This window comes from Macrobrachium rosenbergii, chromosome 50 (genome assembly GCF_040412425.1).
Source record: "Macrobrachium rosenbergii isolate ZJJX-2024 chromosome 50, ASM4041242v1, whole genome shotgun sequence".
Classification (NCBI taxonomy): domain Eukaryota; kingdom Metazoa; phylum Arthropoda; class Malacostraca; order Decapoda; family Palaemonidae; genus Macrobrachium; species Macrobrachium rosenbergii.
In genome coordinates, this window is record NC_089790.1 from 17,100,001 (window position 1) to 17,117,500 (window position 17,500).

The 17,500-nt window shown below is 35.1% G+C and overlaps 1 protein-coding gene across 6 annotated transcripts in view; it reads left to right on the forward strand.

Annotated features, from left to right (window-relative positions):
- Positions 1 to 17,500, forward strand: part of LOC136832668 (cell adhesion molecule Dscam2-like) — a 603,829-nt gene that overhangs the window by 489,223 nt on the left and 97,106 nt on the right. For 5 of the 6 annotated variants that reach the window (XR_010851281.1, XM_067093973.1, XM_067093974.1 and 2 more), the window contains exons 3-5: positions 372 to 510; positions 2,394 to 2,552; positions 4,882 to 5,031. Coding sequence is in view for 5 of the 6 variants with exons in the window: in XM_067093973.1 (XP_066950074.1) it covers positions 372 to 510; positions 2,394 to 2,552; positions 4,882 to 5,031 (448 nt within the window). In the remaining variant the exon portion in view is untranslated. The remainder of the gene's footprint in view (positions 1 to 371; positions 511 to 2,393; positions 2,553 to 4,881; positions 5,032 to 17,500) is intronic. The other variant, XM_067093971.1, reaches the window with a different exon arrangement.

Consider the following 17,500-nt stretch of genomic DNA (forward strand, 5'->3'; position numbering starts at 1 on the left):
GAATGACATAGAAGTTACATAGTAGTTCCCTGAATGACATAGGAGTTATATAGCAGTTCCAGGAATGACATAGAAGTTCCAAGAATGACATGGAAGCTACGTAGCAGTTCCATGAATGACACAGAAGTTATATAGCAGTTCCAGGAATGACATAGAGGTTACGTAGCAGTTCCTTGAATGACATAGAAGTTAAATAGCAGTTCCAGGAATGGCATAGCAGTTATTAGCAGTTCCATCTACTGATATCCTCACTGGAAGTTGGCAGAGACAATCCCTCGTTGGCTACCTTTGGTATCCAGTCGAATAGGAACCCACCAGCAGGAGGAATAATATGTCATTACTCACGCCCTTTCTCATTCTGATTCTTTCAGGTCCTCGGCAACGGGACTCTGATATTCTTGCCCTTCGCGAGCGAGGCCTTCAGGGCATCCGTGCATTCGGCCATCTACCGCTGTAGGGCGTCGTCTCCTGCGGGAACCGTGCTCTCGAGGGACACCCACGTGAGGGCTGGTAAGTCTGAAGTCACCTTTCCTGAGGTCGTCTTATGTTTGGGAAGATAATTGGGCTAAGGAATGGATAATTTATTTAGTATTTAGTAGGATTTGATTATGAGCAAATAATTTTAGGAGCTTTTGTGGGAATAACAAATGTTGTTTTTCATAAGATCTTGATCTAACTTCCATTTTATGTTTGGGAGGATGATTGGGATGAGGGATAAATCCTTCATTTCGTATTTAGTAGGATTTGATTATGAGTAAATCATTTTAGGGGCTTTTGTGGGAGCAACAAATGTTGTTTTTCATGCTTGATATCTGCATTTTAAGATGATTAGCATGACTTTAATTCTGATTTATTCATTTTATTGTTAACAACAAATGTTGTTCTGCATGATCTTAATTTGTATTGTTAAAAGAATGATCGGGATTTGATTATGAGTAAAGCATTATATTAACTGTTGTGGGAACAACGAATGTTGTTCTTCATGAGATCTTAATACAGCTTCAGCAATGTATTCTTATTGTTTGAATAAATGTGAATTGTGATCTTGATAAGAAGATTTATATCACCTTATAGTAATTTTTATTTAACAAACGGATTGTGATTCCAGTTAGGAATATAATGTTTAACAAAAGGACTAATTACTTGCAGTGTGAAACAGCTATTTTGTAAATATATCTACACCTTTATTAAGTCTTCAAAAGCAAGCATCTAATCACTTCCTTTGCTTGATATTTTTGTTTCTGAATAAAAAAAACTGTCTTCAGATTAGCGTATTTTTTTACGAATGCTCGTTTATCAAAAGGAAGGTTTTCTATAAGTAAAGTATTTTTTTATTTGGAATATTCTACACAGAATCAATCAGATTTGGAAATATATTCTTGTAGGTTGCAAAATCTTCGACCTAGAGGAAAGAATGATTCTAGAATCTTGTTATATTCTCTCTCTCTCTCTCTCTCTCTCTCTCTCTCTCTCTCTCTCTCTCTCTCTCTCTCTCTCTCTCTCTCTCTTCAGGTGATAGTGATGCCACTTAAATTTTAGTGATATATTCACTCATATGATGTCAATGAAATTTAAGTTAGTACACTCAAGACATAAAGAATGAGAGAGAGAGAGAGAGAGAGAGAGAGAGAGAGAGAGAGAGAGAGAGAGAGAGAGAGAGAGAGATAAACTAATGGTACGAAAGCCTCAGAGAGAGAGAGAGAGAGAGAGAGAGATAAACTAATGGTACAAAAAGCCTCAGAGAGAGAGAGAGAGAGAGAGAGAGAGAGAGAGACAAACAAACAAATAAAACAAAATCCTGGCCGCCATCAGTCCTACGTCACACGGCGAATTGCATCGATACAAATGTGTATTTGAGACTCTATTAAACCCTAAATACCCAGCCATCAACCAACGTCGGCCATATTGGATTATATAGTTAGTTACGATAATTCCCCTTCGCGCTGGGCATCAGCTTATTGAAGGGAGAACGAGCTAATCTGGGGCAGTCACCAGGCGACAGACAATACCGTGATTGTCTGTTAAATATTGCTTTTCGCTTTAGCAAATGAACTGTGGGATAAATTGTGTTCATGTTTTGTATATAAGGTTTTTGTCTGTTATTATGGGTGGTGTTTTATATTTATAAAGGTATGGGTTAGTATAGAGAAGCTAATATTCTATTTTTAATGGTTTCATTACGTTATGTTTGCTCATATATTATACATACATACATATATATTATATATATATATATATATATATATATATATATATATATATATATATATATATATATATATATATATAAATAAATATATTTATATATGTATATTTACAAATGCATACATACACTTCCTTACACTTCCTTATCCTTAAACTTCCTCATACTCACCTTCTCTTCCCTTCTACAGTAGTGGAACAGTACTGGGAAGTACAGGTGTACAACCAGTACGTCTTGGAAGGGAACACCGCCGTCCTGAAGTGCAAAGTCCCCCCCTTCGTAAAGGACTTCGTCACCATCACGTCCTGGACCGAAGGCCACTCCAATTACTACCCAGCCCAGAATTCAGGTAGGACTAGGAGCGACAATTCTGATTTTTTTTTTCCTTGCTGCTTTTTTCTGGTGTTTTTTTTCAGTTACCTTTTCTGCTGCTTTTCTGCTACTTTTTCCCAGACGCTTTCTCCTGCTACTTTTTTCATTGTGTATTTTCTGCTGTTTTCATCTGTTTTTTCGTATACTTTTCCTGCTGCTTTTTCTTCTAATTTACTGCCAGTTCTCCTTCTGCTTTTGCCTGTTGCATTTTTCTTGTACTTTTTCCTGCTACATGTTTCTGCTACTTTTTCCGGCTATTTTTCTGCTACTTTTTCTCATACTTTTTATTCTGCTTTTTACTTTATATTTTTCTGCTATTTTTTCCTTCTACTTTTTTCATTCTATATTTTTCCTTTACATGTTTTTTTATGTTTTCCTTCTCCTTTTTTCCTTATACATCTTTCCTTCTACTTTTTGCCTAAATTTTCCTTCGCGCCAAAATATGTACCCGCCAACTTCCACCTCCGAATATTTATCCTCTCCCATCCACTCTTCTTCTTGTGGTATCAGGTTGAAAGGTAAAATATAAAAGTATAATTAAACTTAATAGAAAGTTATTATGCTTCATGTAACTGTACGGCTGAATAATACACTATATTATCCCCCCTTCGCTCCATAATATATATCCGCCAACTTTTCCGCTAAATATTTATCCCCTCTCCCATCCACTTTTCTTCTTCTTACTCTGGTAATCAGAATGAAATAAAATATGACAGTATTAGATCATCGTGTAAACTTAATAGAAACATTATATTCGAAGTAACTGCTGGGCTGAAGGCGACTCTCGTCTACGTCAACCTCCTTGACGCCAAAACATATATCCGCCAACTTCCCCGCCAAATATTCTTCCCCTCCCCCATCCACTCTTCTTCTCCTTGAGGTGAGCCTTCCGAGCTCTCTCTCTACCCTCCATCCTTCCAGCTAATTTCTCTTGCTAATTACATCAAAATTACAAGAGAGTCGTAATGAATAACAGCCGCTTGGAATAAGCCGCCGTCTCATAAATCTTAATCGGTGCCGTTGGCGAGGCGTAATCTTCATTATTTGGCGGCTGAAGGGCGGAAATATCAAGTCGTTTGCATGTCATTACGGTGACTAACGACACTCGCTAACGCACGTATGTACTTACGCGCGCATGCGCCGTGTGAGAGATTCCTCAAGTGAAGATTAGAAGTAAGAAGTAAATTACCTTTGGAGAAGGACTGTTACTTACGTACGACGTTTAGGTAACCATTGATGATTCTTTTACGCAAGGAAATTACTTAATTCCTTTCACTAGGCGTAGTACTACAGTATGAGCAGCGTTAGGGATATAGGCCTAGTGGTGGATTGTTTTATGAAATCTGGTTTGATTAAGAAAATGACAAACCTTTTCATTTTTTTTTTTTTGGTGCATTTAAAGTCTCTTAGACTTCTTAGCTTCGTTTTAAAGGAAATATTATCTTTAATCTTGGTGATTGATATTCAGTAAGGCCGGTATTTTAAACCTCAATATTTTATTTTAAAAGTTTAAATGAAATAAAAACATTTTTCTCTGAAATGTAGAATTAACTTCATGCCAAGATTTTTAAAAGTCAATCCTTTACTTATTCAATTTTACCAGAAAAAACTCTTGATGGTACTTCATACTTTGTTTTTAAAAGCTAATCCTTCACTTATTCCATTTTTAAAAAACTGTAAAGAAAGCTTATACAAAGTATCTTTTTCTTAAAAAATCACTTTGATTAAATTTTTGGAAAAAAAAATATACCGAAAAACATAACAAGTACCTATTTCCCAGATGGTTATTCCCCTAAATATATCAAGTGTCTATTTACCAAAAGAATCTTTTCCCAGATGGTTTTTCCCTTAAACATCTTAAGTGCCTATTTCCTAAAAGAATCTTTTTCCAGGTGGGTTTTCCCCTTAGTATATCAAGTATCTGTTTCCTAAAAGAATCCTTTCCGACATGGTTATTCCCCCAAATATATCAAGTACCTATTTCCTAAAAGAATCTTTTCCCAGATGGTTTTCCCTAAATATAAGAAGTATCTATTTCCTAAAAGAATCTTTTCCCTGATGGTTATTCTCCTAAATATATCAAGTTCCTATTTCCTAAAAGAATCTTTTCCCAGATGGTTTTCCCTAAATATAAGAAGTATCTATTTCCTAAAAGAATCTTTTCCCAGATGGTTTTCCCTAAATATATCAAGTATCTATTTCCTAAAAGAATCTTTTCCCAGATGGTTTTTCCCTTAAACATCTTAAGTGCCTATTTCCTAAAAGAATAATTTCCCAGATGGTTATATTCCTTTCGTTTCTGGCAGAAGGACGCATCCAGATGGTCTCGACGGGTCAGCTGGTCGTGAAGAATGTCAGGTCATCGGATTCCCAGCTGGCTTTCCGTTGCCGAGCTGTGCATACTTTGACAGGGGCCACTCATGAGTCGGCTAATACCGCTAGGATATACGTCAATGGTGAGTTGGCTTAGACAGACACAGATTTATTATTATTATTATATTATTATTATTATTATTATTATTATTATTATTATTATTATTATTATTATTATTATTGATAGTGTTGAATTCCTCAGAAGGAAGTGTAATAGACAGTATATATATACATATATATATATATATATATATATATATATATATATATATATATATATATATATATATATATATATATATGTGTGTGTGTGTGTGTGTATACATGTATATATATTTATATATGTATATATATATATATATATATATATTTATTTATTAATTTATTTATTTATATATATATATATACTCTTTCTCTAAAAGGAAGTATATTATCTTTTACAAGATATGTCTAGATAAGTAGACTGAAGCAGTGGTAGTAGTTTTTATTTGGTGATTTCGTTTCATGTGGCCTAATTGTAGGGGTTTTTTTTAACTCATGACGTTTGAGCTGAAGTTTTTTCTACTGATGAAAAGAATAGTTTATGATGGACTTTTTTTTTTTGCTATCAAAATTCATTTTACTTATAGAAATTTACGAGCCTCAAAAACTGTAAAAAAAAGAAACAATGACTTTATCTTGTAAATCAGTCCGGGCTTCAGTGAAACAGGACGATGTCTGTTCCTGAGTCTCGAACTCCATTAGAAACACGCGAAATGACGATACGATTTTCTCTCTTGATTCTTAAAGTTCGAGAGAGAGAGAGAGAGAGAGAGAGAGAGAGAGAGAGAGAGAGAGAGAGAAGAGAGAGAGAGAGGAAAATGGACAAAGAGAAGGAAATGAGAGAGAGCTGAGGGAGTTCCTGTGTCGCTAATGAAAGGCCATTTTAACTTACACCTGCAAAAGTAATGTCTTTTCCTAAAGTGGGGGAAATATTTCTTTTCAGAAGAGTTTGAATATAGGATATATATATATATATATATATATATATATATATATATATATATATATATATATATATATATATATATATATATATATATATATATACATACAGTATATATGCTTTTGGGGTAAAGTTTTTCTTGTATGCAAATTTCGTTGAATTCTGTGGCTTTTTGATTGTTGATCAACTTCTTATTAACTTAAAAATATTTTCTGAATCTTCTCCGTTCTTCCAAATTCAGTTGATGGACAAAAAAACGAAGATTAACTCTTTGATCCATTGACTAAAAACACAACACCACAGCTGTTCCGTCACTCGTCGGTGTGTGTGTGCGCGTGTGTGTGTGTGTGTGTATGTGTGTGTGTGTGTGCCCATTCATTCTGAATCTCTCTTTTTGTCTCTCTGTAACAAAACAACAGGACGCTATTTCCAGATTATGCACTTTGAAGAGGTCACGACGAGTGACGGAACAGCTGTGGTGTCGTGTTTTTAGTAATTGGAACAAAGAGTTAATCTTCGTTTTCTTGTCCATCAACTGAATTTGGAAGAACGGAGAAGATTCAGAAAATTTTGTCAAACTAATAAGTCGATCAACAATCAAAAGCCATAGAATTCAAAGAATTGCATATATATATATATATATATATATATATATATATATATATATATATATATATATATATATATATATATATATATATATATATTATATTTTTTTTATATACCTTATATAAAAGCTAGGCCCAGCTGTTATAAAAAAGACACATAACCATAATTTATCTGCTTTCTTTTATAAATAGATTGGTTCATCCAGCATTTTGATCAAGCTTCATTTTACATTAACTCGCTTATATTCATTAGAACAGGCCCTTTCTGTCGCCATACCTCTTATTTACTTTCTGTCAAATCGATTATATACTCACTTTTTCTCCCTTACCTAAATCGAAGTCAGAGAGAGAGAGAGAGAGAGAGAGAGAGAGAGAGAGAGAGAGAGAGAGAGAGAGAGAGAGAGAGAGAGACTTTAAATTTGTCCAATTCATGTCACTTTATAAACCCACTGGAGAGATGTTCCAGTATGCTCAAAGAGAATAGAGCGGCAACTAATGCTCTCTCTCTCTCTCTCTCTCTCTAGTTGATAAGATACAGCAGCTCATTTACCATTGTTCTCTCTCTCTTTTCTCACGATAAATAGCGATACACCATCTGCGTCTTTGTGTGTGTGCCCCCATTCATTATGAATCTCTCTTTTTCTCTCTCTATCCCTTGTTAATTGACCGTGCACCTACTCCTGTAGAATAGCTCTCTCTCTCTCTCTCGTTGATAAAGTATGGCAGTTCTTTGAGCATTCTCTCTCTCTCTCTCTCTCTCTCTCTCTCTCTTTAGTTGATAAAGTATGGCAGTTCTTTGATCTCTCTCTCTCTCTCTCTCTCTCTCTCTCTCTCTCTCTCTCTCTCTCTCTCTCTCTCTCTCTCTCTCTCTTGTGGAGTCTCCCCAGCCTCTCTACACAATGCAGTGCGACGTTTGCCTAGTTTCAAAAAAATGTCATCCTCGGATCAAAGGTGTGTGTAGGCTATGCACACACACATACAAACAATTGGAGTTGCTCATTTTAAGGGGAGTTTTTTCTATGTAATAAATTATTTTCTGTGTTCTGTGATACTTTTCAGTCTCTTTTCGTAGCGTTCATAGCAAGTTCTTAAAGTGATTTTCTTATTTAAAAGGCATTTTTTGGTAATTATTATTGGAAGTTTGATGTTTTTTTTTTGGGTGAATTTATTTTTGTGAAGTATAGTTTGATTTAACTGTTATGAGCGTAGATCTTTTAAGTGTCTTGTTTTATGTATGTATGTATGTATGTATGTATGTATGTATGTATACACACATGTATATATGTATATATATATACATACATATATATGTAAGTAATGCACCTTTTCAAGAACGTATCTGACAGAATTCAGTTACCTATAATGTATACGGATAACCTCTTTGTATGTGTGCGTTTTTGTGTGTGTTTGTGTGTGTGTGTGTCTCATCTTTCCTTCTGTTTCCATCTGAATAATCCTTCCTTGTAATCCCGGTTGCGTAAGAGGAGGGATTACATTCTCTGTCAACTTTAAAAGCCAACTGCAGTCACGGGATTTACAACAGTTTCGTGTCCGCATGTAAACAGCCTTCTGCAAACACGCTCTCAGCGTTAAGCGGGGATTATGCTTATCCTAATCGATCGAGAGACATTATTGGCCGAACGCTCTCAATAAACGGTTAAACGGGTGGTTAAAGAAGCCTGAGGTATATTACCCTCCTAAAGTGGTTTCAGAACGAGGACGAAATATTTTGACGTCGCTCGAGAGCGGCTGACTTCCTTAGGGGGTCAGTTGGCCGAAAAGTTACGAATTTTCGTTCAAGCTCTGATGTTTCAGACAGAATCAGCGGTAGGTGGGTTCTCTCTCTCTCTCTCTCTCTCTCTTTCTGTGTGTGTGTGTGTGTGTGTGCGTGCCCATTCATTCTAAATCTCTTTTTCTCTCTCTATCCTTTGATACTTCTCTCTCTCTCTCTCTCGTAGATAAAATATGGCAGTTCTTTGAGCATTCTCTCTCTCTCTCTCTCTCTCTCTCTCTCTCTGTGTGTGTGTGTGTGTGCCCATTCATTCTGAATCTCTCTTTTCTCTCTGTCTTGATACTTCTCTCTCTCTCTCTCTCTCTCTCTCTCTCTCTCTCTCTCTCTCTCTCTCTCTCTCTCTAAGAAGATAGAATATAGAAGTTTTTTGGGCATTCTCTCTCTCTCTCTCTCTCTCTCTCTCTCTCTCTCTCTTAGTTGATAAAATATGGTAGTTCTTTCAGTCTTGTTCCGTCTCTATCCCAATAATTAGCGATGCACTCTCTCTCTCTCTCTCTCTCTCTCTCTCTCTCTCTCTCTCTCTCTCTCTCTCTCTCATCTCGGGCGAAACATTTCGGGTTTTGGGACAAGTGCCCCGGTGCTCGTTGGTGCCAAGCATTATGGGACATTTCGCTCGCGAATCGGCTGAACGCCTAAGCCAAATAAAAAGGTTAGTAAATCACTTTTTTTATGGAGAGTTGTGTGATGGTTATAGGAAGTTTCCACCGCCTGTGTTTAGGTTGCGCAAATTATTTTGTTTTTATTTATTTTTTTTTATGGCGGTCGAGGTATCACTTGGTATCAACTTTCTGAGGAGACGAAAGGTTATTGAATATTTATTATTATTTTGTCGAATTTATTTTCTGTCGTAGTTACTCGTAGAAGACCGTATTGTGTAAGAGGGTATTTGTTGACTGGCATAGAAAACGTGGAGAAATTATAATGATTTGAAAAATGGATTGACGAAAATCTTAATATTCTTATATTCCAATTTCCTACAATTTCCACACTAGACCTGAAGAACACAGGAAAAAAAGAGGATATCAGAGATAGTCATGGAAATTCAGTCACGTGAGAGAGTGACGCCGCAAAAAGCAGAAAATAAATAAATATGGCAAGAAACTGCCTGCCAAGATCTCAAGTCGGAGAATATGGCGGAAAATGATGTTTGGTGTTTGTTGAGTCTTGGAAACTTGATCTTTCTCTTAAAATAATTACTAAAAAAACTTTTGCATATTCTAAAAGGACCTTTGATCTTAGTTTGGAGGTCAAGGTGTAGTAGTAAAGGTGCTATTTACACCTTACTTTTAAATGCCTTGGTCGTTGAATCTTGGGCATTTCAACTGCCTGTTAAAATAATTAACATAAAAATGGGTCATTTGATTATTATACAGAACCTTTGGCCTTAGTTTGGAGGTCAAGGTGTGGTATTAAAGGTGCTTTTTGAACCTTAATTCCAACAACCTTTTTCATTCCTCTTTACTTACCTTTTGGCCTTTCGACCTTTCTCTTTGGGCTCCTCCCAGTTTGTTGTCCAACTTCTTAAATAAGTTTAATTTTTAGTTAGAAACAGAATCTTCACCCTAGCTCTAAGACAAGAATGGTCTCCGTTGTTTCGTCAGAATTCAGAGGTCCACAGCAGGCATTCTACTTCCTTCCACTCCTTACTAAATTGATGGGGTGCCCTGGGATAAGGGTAACCTGTTGGCATAAGGCCACCTTCATCTAAACCATTTTCCTGAGATTCAAGGAATATCCCACTCGTATCTCTAACAGTGAATTAAGACAGTTGGTCTTATGATATATAATTCCCCTTAATAACTGTAACTTTGTACCACAATTGTTTATGAAGAGAAGTCCCTTTTTTTTCTTGGGTGTCTGTAGGATGTAGGATTTCGCATCCTTTTGAATAATTTGTTGCAGCAAGTGCTCGAAATTACTTCTCCAATATCATTTTGCATACGAGTGGGTGCCATTAATGTTGTAGTGTGGGCGGTCAGGCAAATGATTTTGGATATAGCTTACCTTCTCGTGTTGTCATTCTCTTGAAAATTCCTTCTGTGGGCCGTCTGTCCACTCTCTGTTCTCTGTCTGTGTGTCATCTGTCCATTCTTCTTTCTTCTGTGGGCCGTCTGTCCATCCTCTTTTCTTCTGTCTGTGTGTCATCTGTTCATTCGTCTTCTGTGGGCCATCTGTCCATTCTCTCTTCTTCTGTCTGTGTGTCATCTGTCCATTCTTCTTCTGTGGACCATCTGTCCATCCTCTTTTCTTCTGTCTGTGTGTCATCTGTTCATTCGTCTTCTGTGGACCATCTGTCCATTCTCTTTTCTTCTGTCTGTGTGTCATCTGTCCATTCTTCTTCTGTGGGCCATCTGTCCATTCTCTTTTCTTGTTTTTGTGTGTCATCTGTCCATTCTCTTTTCCTCTCTGTGTCATCTGTCCATTTTCCTTTCTTCTGTGGGTCATCTGTCCATTCTCTTTTCTCTGTCTGTATATCATCTGTCCATTCTCCTTTCTTCTGTGGGCTACCTGTCCATTCTCTTTTCTTCTGTCTGTGTGTCATCTGTCCATTTTCCTTTCTTCTGTGGGCCATCTGTCCATTCTCTTCTCTTCTGTCTGTGTGTCATCTTTCCATTCTTCTTTCTTCTGTGGGCCATCTGTCTATTCTCGTTTCTTCTGTTTGTGTTCATCTGTCCATTTTTCTTTCTTCTGTGGGCCATCTGTCCATTCTCGTTTCTTCTGTTTGTGTACATCTGTCCACTCTCTTGAAAATACCTTCTGTAAATGTCATCTGTCCATTTTTTTTCTTCAGTCTGCTTATGTATTGTTTGTGTGTGGTTGTGTGTGTGTCTGTGTGTCTGTGTGTCTGTGTGTGTCTGTGTGCGCGTGCGTGACTGAGAGCAAGATACGTAGGTCAAATGTCAAAGAACTTGTCTGTGTCGCATCGCAAGTTATGTATTGCAAAATACCTCGTGTCAACTGTATGTTCTATCAAATCCTGCAGTGATTTTTCACTAATCTCATAAAATCATTGGTGGTAATTCCATCTTTTTTGAAGATATATGTATATTCAATTGTCCACTTACTCTTCAGCTCAACACCCTGAATTTTCTCTTTCATTCAAGCCCAAATTCCTGCCGAGAAAGAATCTGACGATCGCCGAATGAATATTCTTTGAAAGGGAAATTGCTCATGCTATTACCAGCTGGTCGCATTCCATACAATCGCTTTCTGCTTACATCAAAGGACTGAGTTCTCTCGACGTCTCTTTCAGTCCCTGTCTTTGTAGCGAATAGCTGGGGCGCCCTTTCTCTTAGTACATTTTCAGGAAGCTTTTAATGCCACTGAACAGATTCTAATTCTCTCTCTCTCTCTCTCTCTCTCTCTCTCTCTCTCGTTGATAAAATATGACAGTTGTTTGAGTATTCTTCTCTCTCTTTCTCCCAATAATTAGTGATGCACCTTGTCTGAATACTCTCTCTCTCTCTCTCTCTCTCTCTCTCTCTCTCTCTCTCTCTCTCTCTCTCTCTCTCTCTCTCGTTGATAAAATATGACAGTTGTTTGAGTATTCTTCTCTCTCTTTCTCCCAATAATTAGTGATGCACCTTGTCTGAATACTGTCTCTCTCTCTCTCTCTCTCTCTCTCTCTCTCTCTCTCTCTCTCTCTCTCTCTCTCTCTCTCTCTCTCTGGGGCAAATGACGCATACGAATTCTGGAAAGCAACAGGAAAAGACCTAACGTCCAGGTGTTTTAAATATAGCCATTTCTCTTGATTAACCCCACTTTTAAAACCCTGTAAGGGGTGTAGTGCCCTCTGTGCATCTCACGCGGTACACTGTAGGCATTACTGAAGGCTCTTTGCAGCTTCCTTTCGGCCCCTAGCTACAATCCCTATCATTCCTTTTACTGCACTTCCTTTCATATTCTCCTGACAATTGTTTCACAGTGCAACTGAGTTTTCCTCCTGTTACACCTTTCAACCTTTTTACTCTCAGTTTTCCTTTCAGCACTGAATGGCCTCATCATAGGCCTTAGGCCTAAATTCTATAATCCAGTCCCAGGTTTTAGTCATTTTGAAATTAAAAAAAAAAATGATCTTCGAATAGTCGTTCGTAACCTTTCGCTTTTGTTAGTGGAAAGTGTAAAATTTGGCTGCAAAAGTGTGATGCTCTGTTTTCGCTTCATATATCTTGACATTTGGGTTCCTTTGTTGTGTTGCTTTTTTAATTTTCCTCTAACTAAAGGTTACGCGACCAAGCGTGATAATCTGATTAACAGGAATCACCCAGGAATCTTATTATTATTATTATTATTATTATTATTATTATTATTATTATTATTATTATTATTATTATTATTATTATTATTATTATTTTTTATTATTATTATTATTATTATTATTATTATTATTATTATTATTATTATTATTATTATTATTATTATTATTATTATTATTAATCAGGAGATGAAACCTATTCATATGGAACAAGCCCACCACAGGGGCCACTGACTTGAAATTCAAGCTTCCAAAGAATATTATGGTGCTCATTAGGAAGAAACAAGAGGAAGTTAAGGGAAATACAGAAAGAAGAGATACCACTTATTAAAAAAAGAAAAAATAAATGAATAAATAGATAAATAAAGAAAAACGTATTAAAATGCAAGGAGAATAGTATTAGGGTAGTAATGCATTGCACCTTCGCTTGAACTTCTGAAGTTCCAACCGCGCGACATCCTTAGGAATGCGAGTAAAGGAGAACGCACTAACTAAAACATTCCCGAAGACTCTGTAATGAGTTAATTCAGTTGTATTGTTGTCTTTTTGTCTATGACTAGATATTTATTTTTGTTTGTGGAATCGACAGACAGCTTTGTTTTCAATAGGTAATATTTATCTCTGCGGGGGCTTGCATCACGTTTTATTGGGATGATTTTAATTCTAATTCTTGGATTTATGTATGTATGTATGTATGTGTGTGTGTGTATATATATATATATATATATATATATATATATATATATATATATATATATATATATATATATATATATATATATATATATATGTGTGTGATATATATTAGATATATATATATATATATATATATATATATATATATATATATATATATATATATAAATATATATATATATATATATATATATATATATATATATATATATATATATATATATATATATATATATATATAAAATCACGAAGCTGCAAATGTCGCTTAATATCAAATTCAAGCTACCTCAGGAGTATCCCCGATGGAATTATCACCGAAGGGGAATTTATAAGTGATAAATGGATTGGTACTGCCGGGTCTCGATCCTCGACACAGATACGTATCCAGCGACTCCAGTCGACGGTCTACCCACTGAGCCATCTGCCAATCCATTTATCACTTATAAAGTACCCTTCGGTGATAGTTCCCCATCGGGGATATTCCCGAGGTAGCGTGAATTTGATATTAAGCGACATTTGTAGCTTCATGATTGTATATAAATCACGGTGTGATAAAAAATTTCATATATATATATATATATATATATATATATATATATATATATATATATATATATATATATATATATATATATATATATATATATATATATATATATATATATATATATATATATATATATATAATCATTACTTACACATACATACACACATACATACATACACTCAATGTACAAGGTTCAATTTTTCCAGGGGGAATCTATTGCAAAAAGAAATATTCATAAACATATCCATAAAAGCGTTTCAGGACCAGGCAGGCAGTTCCTTCCTGCCTAAGAGTAGTTCGGCGTCCTCCTTAAAAGTCTCTTGTCAAAGTCCTTCTCCCTCGTCTTGGTTTTGCCCTGAAGTCTTTTTTCCTCGAGGTGGAGCGGGAGGGGAATGGGTGGGAGGAGGAGGATATACTGGCCTCAGGAGGATAGGTGGGGGAGGAGGAGGTGGGGGAGGAGGAGGTGGGCCAAAAAGATGTTCAGTCTAAAACGACGATTGAAAAACTTCTCTGACCTAGTCCCTTCTCAGACGATGCCATTTTTTGGAGGGTTTTTGGCGTCTCGAGCACACCCCCGAATCCCTTCCCTCTCCCCCCTCCCCTCAAGGAAGGAAAGAAGGAAGGAGGAGAGGAGATTGGAAAGGTAGAAGGAGAAGAAGTTGGTGGTCTTTTTTTTTTATAATTTCGAAGCCATTTTTTGGAAGGATTTTGGTGTCTCGAGCACCCCCTCCCTCTCCCTTCCTCCCCCTCCCTCCCTCCCTCAAGGAAGGATGGAAGGAAGGAGAATGGAAAGGCATAAGGAGTTGGTGGTCATTTTTGATAATTTCGAGGTCTTTTTCTGAAGGATTTCGTCGTCTCGAGCAACCCCCTCCCCCCTTCCTCCTCCTCCCTTTCTCCCTCCCCCTTCAAGGAAGGAAGGAAGAAGATTGAAAAGGTAGAAAAAGTGGGAGTTTGTGGTCCTTTTTTGATAATTTCGAAGTCATTTTCTGGAAGGATTTTGCTGTCTCGAGCACCCCCTGTCCCTCCCTCCCCCCTCCCTTCCTCCCTCCCCCCACTCAAGGAGGGGAGGAAGGAAGGAGATTGGAAAGGTAGAAGGAGGAGTTGGTGGTACTTTTTTTATAATTTCGATGCCATTTTTTGGAAAGATTTTGGCGTCTCGAGTACCCCTCCACCACTCCTCCTCCCTCCCTCCCTCCCTCCCTACCCCCTAAGGAAGAAATGAAGGAAGGAAGGAGAATGAAAAGGAGAAGAAGAAAAAGTAGTAGTTGGCCCTGGGAAGACCACCAGAATATCAAGTGCCGGAAGAATTAGTCTTTTTGATAAACTCAAGGTATTTTTGTTTAATTTTTCATGGTTTGTTAGAAGAAATACTTCAGTGCCATTTTGGAAACTTGTTCACAGGTTAGGTCTCCCGTACCATATCCATAGTTAAAGGATTTATAAATAATTTATGGAAGTTTTGCCATATTTAAAGATGATATTGAAGGTAAAATTAAATGCTGATGCGACAATTATAACTCTTGCTGAAAAACGGTTGTATTAAAGGCATAAACAAACCGAGCTGTAATACAAATGTCAGTATAAATATTTATAACTATCTGCATATATATAATACTATGTAAATATTTGTAAATATAAATACAGTACTATATAATTATTTATGAATATAAATACAATACTGTATAAATATTTATAAATATAAATATTAATATAATGTAAATCTGTATAAATATGAATATAATACAATATAAGTATTTATAAATTGAGTAAAAAATATAGTATAATATATACATTTATAAATATAAATATAAATTATATAAATATAAATATATATGTAAACTTAAATGTGATATAAATATAACTATAAGCATGAATATATAGTATAAACATTTGTGAATATAGGTATGAATATAATATAAATATTTAAAAAAAATAAATGTAACCATGATATAAATATAAATGTAAATATGTAAAACATAACCTCATCCAAAGGATATCAAACAAAAAAAACACAGATATTCGAAAAGAAAAAACAATGGGCCTGTGAAATAAATACTTTCATTTCAAAACCTAAAACTTTCGAAAGCTTATGGAAAGGACAGAAAAGTATTTCATGCCGAGGAAATATTAAACTCACCCAGACTTTCTTTAATGGAGTCTGTTTCATTCTTCTAACTTCTAAGTGTTATATTTCAGTAGCCTTCTCTCTCTCTCTCCCAGCTTATGCAAATGGAGGTAGAGTGAAATTAAACTTCGGGGAGTGTGAGTGTGTGTGTGTGTGTTTTTATGCTAAATAGTCTTACATAATTCTTCTGAAGTATGGTATAACTTAAAAGAGGCGAATGTGTTTTGTTTTTTCCCGCTCAAGTTGAAATTACATATTCATATTGATATTGCTTTCTACTCGAGCCTAGAGCCATTTCATGCAAATGTTCAGAAAATTGTTGGCTGAAATTAAACTTTAATGTTTATTAGTCTGGTCAGGAAAGCTAGTTGCGTGTTGCGGTGGTGTGTGTGTGTGTGTGTATGTGTGTGTGTGTATAAGGGATATGCAATATGCAAATGTATTTTAAAGAAAGGAGAGCAATTTTAAATGTCTCCTGTGTCTTCGAGTCTTCATAGTAATTGAGGTTGGCTTCGTATTTGTTTTTTCTTTTCTTTATTTTTCGTTTTTTTTATGGGTTATTTGTGTTCCTCATTTATGAGAATTTAACGGTGTAATCAGTAGGTTTTAATAGACTGTACATTAAACATTTGTGTCTTTTTTTTTTGTCTCATGAATTCCAATATTTATTTTCGAAGGAGGATAGATAATTTTACAAACCAATTTCGTCCTAGAACATCAAATTAGTTTATATGTTTATATATATATATATATATATATATATATATATATATATATATATATATATATATATATATATATATGTGTGTGTGTATGTGTGTGTGTGTGTGTGTGTATATATAGATATAAAATCTCATATATGGAACCGCAGTACCGCATAATATCAAATTTACTTGACTCTAAAGTCATAGGTTCGAATCCTGACCAGGCAGATTCCCTCATGATGTATAATTTCCTTTGGCAGTAAATCAGTAAGTAAAATAAATTGATAATGGTTTTGTACTTGGGAGGGTATATATATATATATATATATATATATATATATATATATATATATATATATATATATATATATATATATATATATATATATATATATATATATATAGGACCTCATAAGGTCCTGTTAGTAATTGTGTCAATGCACAGAACAGTTGTGCATGTGATAAAGTTAATATATATATATATATATATATATATATATATATATATATATATATATATATATATATATATATATATATATATATATATATATATATATATATATATATATATATATATATATATATATATATATATATATATATATATATATATATATATATATATATATTATACATATATGTATATATATACGGTATATATATGTGTGCGTGTATGTGTTTTTAAGTAAACAGGAAAGTTGAATGGGGCATACGTCAACAACCGCTGTTTATCTCCCGCAAGAATATAGTCACTCTTATGAAGAAAAACGCCCTTTTTAAAATGAGAAAAGACCACCGGGTCAGCCATCCCCAAATAAAAAGACTTCTTTCCAACGA